The following is a 9,244-nucleotide window of genomic DNA, read 5'->3' on the forward strand; positions in this document are numbered from 1 at the left end:
TCAGTAGAATTCTCACCTTCCATGTGGCAAAGGACTGTGAATGTTGGGTTGCTGATCAAAAGGTCAATAGTTCAAACCCACCAACCGCAAGTGGGGGTAGAGCTTGATTTGGTTTATTTGGCTGCATGGGAGATTTGAATTTGACTCATGGCCACTGCATCTCAGTGGGAGCCATGTGCAGATAAATGTCCATCAGTACAGGTTGCTATGATGCTGAACAATTTTCAGTTGAGCTTCCAAACTAAACTGGACTAAGAAAGAAAGGCCTGGTGAGCCTGCTTCGGAAATACAGGCAGTTAAACTGTGACCTATCAAAATGGTCTAATTCGCAATTGATCAGAAGGATGATGAAAGGCCAGGCAACGTTTCATTCCTTGGTAGCTACGGTTGCTATGACAACTCCACAACATCTAGCATACATTTATGAGACTGTGGTCCTTCTGTGTTACCTCTCTGCCCCTTGTCCCCCTATCTGTAGAAGGGAGGCCCCCAGCACTCCCTCCTCGGTTGCTGGAGGGTGGGTTGAGATAATGTGGGTCATGCACACAGCAGCGTCGCCTTGCACGTGCAGAGCTGCTTAACCCTGGGCTAGCGGCCTCCTCCCCTCAGTAATCCACCCACTTCCTTCCCGGCCGGCTTTCTGCTTGCCAACTCTTTGGCTCGGTCATCCAGGAATTTTGAAGAAAATCCTTAGATGATTTATTGTAAGCTTTTCAACCTTTGCTTCCTTTATTTGTTAACTTCCAGCCAACCGTAACCTTTTATTTTCCCCTTCATAAGCCCTCTGCAGACGCTGACAGTTTCTGAGCAGGAGCGTTTGATGAACTGTTTAGGCCCAGCCCTCCCTTCAGCTGCTCTCTGCAGCTGATGGCTCGTCAACCAGCGGTTCAGAGGGCACAGAACTTGGAATCTGGCCTGCGTTGGAGCTCTGCCTCTGCTGCTCATGCGTGGCGCGAAGAAGGCACGTCTGCTAAGCACCCTACACTTCAATTTCTTCATTTGTGCGATTGTTGTGTGCCTTCCAGTCCAACCAACTCCTAGCTGACCCTCCAGTGGGTTTTCAGAAGCAGTAAATTGCATGGGAGGAGATTGCCCATCCTTATCCTGCAGAGCAGCTGGTGGATTTGAACTGTAGTCCTTTGGGATTGCAGGGTAGTTTCTTACCACTCGGCCACCAGAGCTCCCTATTTGTACTATTAGGATTAAAAAATGCACACACAGCATAGATCACAACCCTGGGTGATGCAAATGGTTAATAAGGTTCGCTGCTACCCCAAAGGAGCCTGGAGAGGTACTCTAAAACACCGGCCACTGTAAACCCTGTGGAACTCAGCGCTATTCTCGGGAGGATCAAAGTCACGTCAAAAGTCAGATGGACATAAGAAGCAGCCTATCAGATCACACCAGGGGACCACATGGGAGAGGATGTCCAGGCAGGTGTTCTCTCAGGAGAAGCCATGGTGGGGCGTGCCTGGAAACTTTCGGGAGTCATTGGAGTTTGGCATGGAAGAGGAAATGGAGGAGCGTATCTTTGGGACAGGCCTTTCAGACAGGCTCGCTTGCCGAATCGAAGAGCACAGCTGCACCCTTATTCATCTAAGAGAGTGGTTCTCAGCCTCAGGTCAGACTCGTGTGATCACACAGTTCTTTAGTGTCCTACTTGGTCACAAGGGGTCAGAAGTCACACAATGGCAGGGAGTTTATGGTCTTTCTGGTTGTCTATGTTATAACACTACTGAGGATGATGTATACAAAAAGTGTGAAATGTAAGAGAATGTATTATAATTTTTAAAAAATTTGGAGGCACCAATCTAAGCCATGGTATTTCAATTGCTTCGGATGCATCTAAGATCTGGACACTGAATGACAAAGCCCAAAGAATCAGTGGCTTTAGTTTGTGGTGCAGGCATACAGTATTGACTATCCTGTGAGCTGTCAAAAGTACAAATAGATCCATCTTTTAGAAAGTGAATGCAACCAGGGTGCTTCTTGGAGGCAAAGGTGGTGAAACTCCCCTACTTTGGGCATGTTGCCAGGAGGGGCCAGTCCTTGGAAGAAGATGTCATGCTGGGAAAGGTGAAGGGTTAGAGGAAGAGAGGAAGACTCTCAACACGATGAGCTTGAGCATGACTGAGGGGGTAGCCCAGGATAAGGCAAGGGACAGACCTGTCATTGATAGGATTGCTGTGAGTCATGGTCAACCGTACGGCATCTAACAACAGTGATATAGTTAAAAACACAGGAAGGACTTGGATTTGTCCCTTCCTTGTCAGTGTGTCTTGCTCTTCTCTGTCTACGTCCTGGCGTCTCTCCTCTCTCTTTCTCTTTCTTCCCCACCCGCTATGACCCACGCCCCTCACTGTCCCCTACTCCAGGTCCCCTGTGCTGTAGCTGTCAAATCCAATCCTACAGACCTTCAGGACATTCCTTAAAGATTCCAGGAAGCACAGAGGGGACTGTGAAAGGGGCAGCAAAAACCCCAGAGAAGAGAAACTCTCATTGCTGTAGAGTGGAAGCCAACTCACAGCTGATCCTCCAATGGATTTCAGAGGCTATACATTACAAGAGAGATCGTCCGTCTTTCTCCTGTAAGGCGCTGCAGGTGGATTTAAACCACCAGAGATGTGCTACTTTAGGATTAGCAGTTCAAGTCCCTATGGATGAAGCCACAAAAGCTCTCTAGAGAAGAAAACAATAGCCCATCTTGCGAGTGTGGGTGTGCACTTACTGTGCTCCAACATTGTCTCATTGAAACCTCATTATGAGCCCTGTGAGGTAGTCGTTTTGGAAAGCAATTATGCTCATCACTGTACCACCAATGCCGACTTGAGATAGGACTGCTGTCTTACTTCTGCTTTATGGCAATACAGGTAACCTCATCCTGAGAGATTGTCAACCTCAGGTGTCTAACAGTGTCAGCCGTGAGTCTGTTCCTTCTCAATGTCAGTAATTGGGAGGTGTGGTGCTTTCTCAAAAAGTTGCAAATAGAAATATCATTTGACCCAGCAATTCCACGACTGGGAATATACCCTAAAGAGACCATAACTGCCACTCAAGCAGATATATGCACACCCATGTTTATTGCGGCTTTGTTCACAATAGCAAGGAGTTGGAAACAACCTAAGTGCCCATCAACAAATGAATGGATAGAGAAGCTGTGGTATATTCACACAATAGAATACTATGCAGCATTGAAAAACAAGGAACTCATGCAATATTATTCAAAATGGGTGACCCTGGAGGACATTATGCTGAGTGAAATATCTCCGTCACAAAGGAACAAATACTGTACAGTGCCACTGTTGTGAAACTTGACTGACATCGGGGTTGGGGAGAGATTGAGAAAGATGGGTTCAATAATGTATACTGCATTGAAACAGATGAGGGAGAAAACTTTAAAGGGATATGTGATTAGGTATTTTTGTCATGACGGGAATCCAGAGCATAGGCTGCATAGTGGAGCAGACCTGGGGGTAGGGTGTGTAAAACAATGAAGGAATTTTTCTTTTACTTTTCAAAGAGAAGAGTGTACTGGGGGGGAGGGGTGGGCAGGGAGAAAAGTGCAACAGTGAATGAATGGAAACCCAAAGTCTCTGTAAATTTTCATTAAAATTAATTTAAAAAATGATTATTAAAAAAAGAAGAGGAAGCCAAGGTGCACAGAGGTGCAAGAACTAGCAAAAAATTGCATCAAACCTTCCTCAATTCAACATGATGTCACTTTCTGAATCCATGCCCATAATTTCTGTACTATCTTGCTCCCCAGACAATGAGTATCTACTATATGCTGAAAGATGCCTATGTGGTGCAGATTGTTTGTTCTTGGTGGTTGAAATCCACGCAGCAGTGCCATGAAAGAAAAAAGGTCTGGCAAGCTCAGACCTGAACCAGTCCTACCCTGTGCCATTCTCATCATCTCTGAGCCCATTGCAACAGTCACTGTGTTAATCCATCTTTGTTGGGGGGTCTTCATCTCCTTCACTGTCCCTCCATCTTTCGAAGCACGATGTCACTTTCCAAGGATTAAATAGCCTTGCCTAGCTATATGTTCAAAGTATGAGAGCTAAACCTTCACCATCTTCAGCTCCGAGGAGTGCTCTGGTACCCTTTCTCCAGGACATGTGTGTTTGTTCTTTTGGTAGACCATAGGATACTCAGTGTCCTTCCCCAGCACCACAACTCAAATATCAATCCTCCTCCTCTCATCCTCATTCATTGCCAGTTCTCAAAGCAATAGTGCCTCAGGGGATACCTTACCAGCATACAGTAACAACAGACACAACTGTACCCCTGCACTTAGAAGCTTGAGAATTCTTTCTCTCTCTCTCCTCTCTCTCCTTGTTTCTTCAGCACTGAGATTGTCTATTCCTTCACCACAGTAAGGACCAACAGCACTGTGGTGGGCTGTGGTAGGCTGTGGTGTAAGCTCACAGCTCTTCAGACAAACTGAGGTCCTGGGTGAGCCTCTGTTTCAGGGACGCTCACAGCGGCTGCTGAACTCCCTACCCCATTCCTCCCCAGCACGTGAGGCACTAATGCTGAGCAGAGGGTAAATAAGTGAAGTGTCCTCAAGCAAACAATGGCTTGTGCTGATGGGATGCTTTGTGTTTACCAAGTACACAGCATCCACTCCTGTTAGCTCCTTTAATCTTCATGAAAACCTTAAGAGACAGAGAGGCCGGATTTAGTTCTTTTTAATTCTTGAGTAAACTCAGTGCAGAGAGGTGATTAGACTTCCCCATCGTGTGACCAGGTCAAGAGTGGAGCTCAGGGGTGTGTGACTTCAAATGTGGGTTTTTATAAGTGTGCACACTGCCTGTGGCCTAGGAATTTCCTACACGACTCCCAGAAGTCTCCCTTCTCCTCTTCTGTCAAATTGTTCCTTGAGGGGATAGAGGACAACCCGGAGAATACATTGTCTTTTCTGTTTACAACTCCATGGTGAGGCACTGGTATCCCATGTGCCACAAATAGTAAACACGCTTGATGGCTAACTCACAAGTCAGAGGTTCAAGTTCACCAAGAGACACCTCAGAAAAAAGGCCTTGCAATCTACATCTGACATATCAGCTATCATGGTGGATGGTCCTACCCAGACACACATGAATCAAAACTGACTTCATCACACTCACTGGTTTTGGTTTAGTGAATCAGCGATGCGAATATCAAATAACTCTGGTGGCATAATGGTTAGATTGCCTGGCTGATCTCAAGGTTGAAAGTTCAAATCCACAAGCCACTCTGAAGGGAAAGATGAAGATACCTGCTTTCCGTGGAAAGCTTCTGGGAGGTTCTCTGTCCTGCAGGGTCTCTCACAGGCTGTGGCTGTCAATATCAACTATAATTCTTACGCAACTGGGACACTCAAAACTCGGTCTATCTTGCCTCCTCATGGGCTGTTCCTTCTCTGGGAAAGCCCTTAGTCCTACCCACTTCTCCATGTGAAACAAGTGCTTTTCCCTAGTCGTTGCCACTGAGTTGATTCTGAATCACCGTGATCTCCGTGTGTTGGAATGGAACCATGCTGCCAGGCTGTCAGTGGCTGACGCTTTGGAAATAGACTTCCAGGCTTTTCTCCTGAGGTGCCTCTGGGTAGATTCAAACCACTGACCTTTTAGTTAGTTTGTTGTTGTCATTGTTAGGTGCTATCAAGTTGAGTATGATTCATAGTGACCCTATGAGCAGTCAGTCTGAAACTTGCCCTGTCCTGTGCCATTCTCATCATCTTTGAGACACTAGAGACCTTGCTGAAGTCACAGTGTCAGTCCATCTCTTTGGGGGGGTGGTCTTCTTCTCCTTCGCTGACCCTCCATCTTTCCAAGCATGATTCCCTTCTCCAAGGGAGAGCCTCCCCTGGCCACGTGTCTGAAGTATGAAAAATGACGCTTCAGCATCTTTACCTCCAGGGAGCAGCATTTATTAACTGTTCATCCTAACCAGAACACTTTCCAAGGAGATTAAGCATTGCTTTGTTGTTGACAGCTGTTATCCAGTGGGTCCCCAACTTGACCCCACACCCAATGGAACAAAATGCTACCTGGTCCTATGCCATTCCTGTGATTAGCCGTGGATTGGACCATTGTGATCCACAGAGACTTCATGCACTAATTTTCAGGCAAAAATTACCAGGCCTTTCTTCCTGGCCCATAACTTATCTCTGTGAGAATTAGAAACAATTTCATTCTCTATCAAAGAAGCAATAGAGCATGTTGTTGTTGTTGTTATGTGCCGTCGAGTCGCTTGCGACTCATAGCGACCCTATGTACAACAGCCCTAAACTCTGCTCTGTCCTGTGCCAGTTGCACTGTCTCTGATACACCCATCCCGATTTCCTCAATCACTGAATCAGAATACTTACCTCCAAGGAGCAGCCTGGTTTAAACCTCTCCAGGATGAATCTGTTTGTTTTCCTAGCAGTCCATGGTACACTCAATAGAGCATAGTGGTTAAAAATACGGACTTCAGGGCCAACCTGCCTTTCAGGTTCTAGTTTCAAGTTCTAGCTCTGCTAGTTACTCTGTGACATTGAGCCAACTACTTAACTTCTCTCAGTTTGTCCTCTATGAGATGCCTCAGTTTGTCCATCTGTAAAATAGGTCTAGTTGACTACATGGGTTATGTAGCCATTACATGGAAAGCACTGAACACCACATCTTATGCACAGCAGGCACTAAATGCTTTCTAATATCCTCAGATCAAATGAAACAGAAGATGTGTTTAGAAGTTGCATTGACTTCCTGGAGTGGCACTATTCTCTTGAGGCTTGAGAGGCAAGAAGTTAAAAATCATGATGTTGGAGGAATCTGTTTTAGAAAACAAAGTATTTGGCATATAACAAATTAACATACTATGACAGGTTTGGAAGCAGGAGTGGCATCCACTTCCTAAATAACATGCCTCCAGAAACCCTATGAATTTTGATAAATGTCGCTAGTTGTAGAGGGGCTTCAGGCCTTTTGTTCATAGGGTCACTATGAGTCGTGCTCAACTCGCAGGCAGTCAACAACAGAAACAACAAATAAACTAGTACGATAAAAAAAGAAATAAAATCATGGTGTTGGTGGGCTGCATAACCTCTTATGTCTCAAGGAACACTGTGATCCTTGCCTCTTCCACCTTGTTATTTTGCCATGGACACACAACTCCTCTTTCTGCCTCCATCTCTGTAACATCTTCTCCTCTTCTGTTTGGGCCATATAGCCTTCTGCCTGGTGGCCTCGTAGATAAAGATGTATTCTGCCAACCCAAAGGTGGGCAGTTTGAATTTCTCCTTGGGAGGAAGACTGGCATTCTCCTCCCATGTGATTAATTGCCTCTGAAAACCTGGGGCTGGAGGGTCAGCTACGAGTTGGTTCCTACTCAATGGAAACGAGTTGCTTTGTTGTCCCATAACTACTGTGTGCTGGTATTTCAAAGTAATCCAGGAAAATCATCGCATCTCAAGATCCTTAACTTGCTCACATTTCCATTAGTCCTTTCTCCAAATCAGGGCACATTTCACCATTCCTGGATGTTGGGATGTGGCCGTGTCATTGAGAGCCATATCATCTGAAGTACAGAAGTTCAAGCAGGTCAGGTCCGGGATGTACCACAGAGATGAAAATAAGGAGATGTGAACTCCACTGAGAGGAAGTGTCTAGCCCAAGACATCATGTTGTTGGTGTTGTCGTGTACTGTAGAATCAGCACTGACCCATAGCTGACACTCTAGTGAGTTTTCGGAGACAGTTAATTACACAGGAGGAGACGGCTTATCCTTCTTCCATGGAGCAGCTGGTAGCCCTGAACCATATACCTTCAGGATTACAACACAGCTTCTTACCACTTAGGCCACCAGAGCTTCCTTAAGATGTCATCGATAGATGTAAATTCATGAACTACATTTAATTCTGAAGGTAAGGCACTTGGAGGCTGCAGGGTGAATATCACATTTTAACTGATTCATGGGGAAATCAAACTTAAAGTCAAGGAAATGAGGCATCCTTGGGCTAGTGTCAATATCTGTTACCACTTATCATCAAGTTGACTCCTGGAAAACCCATGTGGATCAGAGCAGAACTGGGCTCCAAAAGGTTTTCAGTGAATGAGTTTCAGAACTGGATTGCCAGGCTTTCCTTCTGAGGCTCCTGTGGGTGCCTTAACCCTCTCAATTCCAGTCCCTCTCTGTACTGGGTAAGGTACTGAAATCAGTTTGCCTTCAGCATCCATTTCCTAAAGAACACGCCTCAGGAAACTCTATGAGCTTTGACAAATGATGATATTACAGAAAGGCTTCAGGCCTTTTGCTCATAGGATCGCTATAAATCATGCTGGATTAGACTGTTGATACAATCAACAATAACAACATTATCTTCCTTCCAGTAGAAGATATTCTCAGTCTTAGGAACCTTCCCTTGTCCCCAGCTTGGAATAAGCACTTTTCTGCCAAGCTCTAGTTTTGCTTCCTACATTGCTACTCTTTAGATAAGTGTCTTGCTCTCTCAATAGGCTGGGGTTCCATGGGGACATGAAGTATGTCTTAGTCATCTCTGAATTTAAGTCACTTGCCTCAGTCTCTAAACCCCAGTAACGATAAAACAACACAAAAACAATCACTTGTTTGAGTGAGTGTTCTTTGGTACTATCTTGTGATGACTGCTACACAAGGGGGGTGCAAGTTTCTGGAAAGAAGTTGATTTTTTAAGAGACGATATTCCCCGTGGGCCAAAGAAGATCAAAGACTAGCCTTAACTTTGGATTACATCTCAACACCAAGAAAAGAAAATCGTCACAACTGGACCCGTAGGACCCAACATGATAAATGGGGGGAAGATCTGAAGTTGTCAACGATTTCATTTTACCTCAATACACAATGGACACTCATAAAAGCAGCAGTTAAGAAATCAAATGATGTGTTAACACTGAGGAAAAATGTGCTGTCAAAGACATCTTTAAAGTGCTAAAGAGCAAGGAAGTCAGTTTAAAGACTAAGGTGTGCCTGACCCAAGTCACAACACTTTCAATTGCTTTACATCTATGTGAAAAACGGGAGAATGAATAAGAAAAGACTAAAGAATAACCGATGCCTTTGGAGTGTGGTGTTGGAGAAGAGTACTGACTAGACCATGGTTAAAACAACAAATCTGCATTGGAAGACGTGTAGCTGGAGGGCTTCTTAGAAGCAAGGACAGGGAGACTTTATTTAGGCACATAGTTTAGGTCAGTTATCAGGATTGGCCAGCCCTTGGAACAAGACATCATGCTTA

The 9,244-nt window shown here is 45.1% G+C and overlaps 1 protein-coding gene across 1 annotated transcript; it reads left to right on the forward strand.

Annotated features, from left to right (window-relative positions):
• The first annotated feature begins 1,425 nt into the window (after positions 1 to 1,425).
• Positions 1,426 to 2,391, forward strand: LOC102860212 (KH homology domain-containing protein 1-like). The gene is made up of 2 exons (XM_006901349.1): positions 1,426 to 1,673; positions 2,376 to 2,391. Exons 1-2 carry the CDS (start codon positions 1,426 to 1,428, stop codon positions 2,389 to 2,391), a joined length of 264 nt encoding a protein of 87 aa, XP_006901411.1.
• Positions 2,392 to 9,244: the final 6,853 nt, after the last annotated feature.

This window comes from Elephantulus edwardii, unplaced genomic scaffold (assembly GCF_000299155.1).
Source record: "Elephantulus edwardii isolate Elephantulus edwardi_28Jun2011 unplaced genomic scaffold, EleEdw1.0 scaffold00321, whole genome shotgun sequence".
In the NCBI taxonomy this organism is placed as follows: Eukaryota; Metazoa; Chordata; class Mammalia; order Macroscelidea; family Macroscelididae; genus Elephantulus; species Elephantulus edwardii.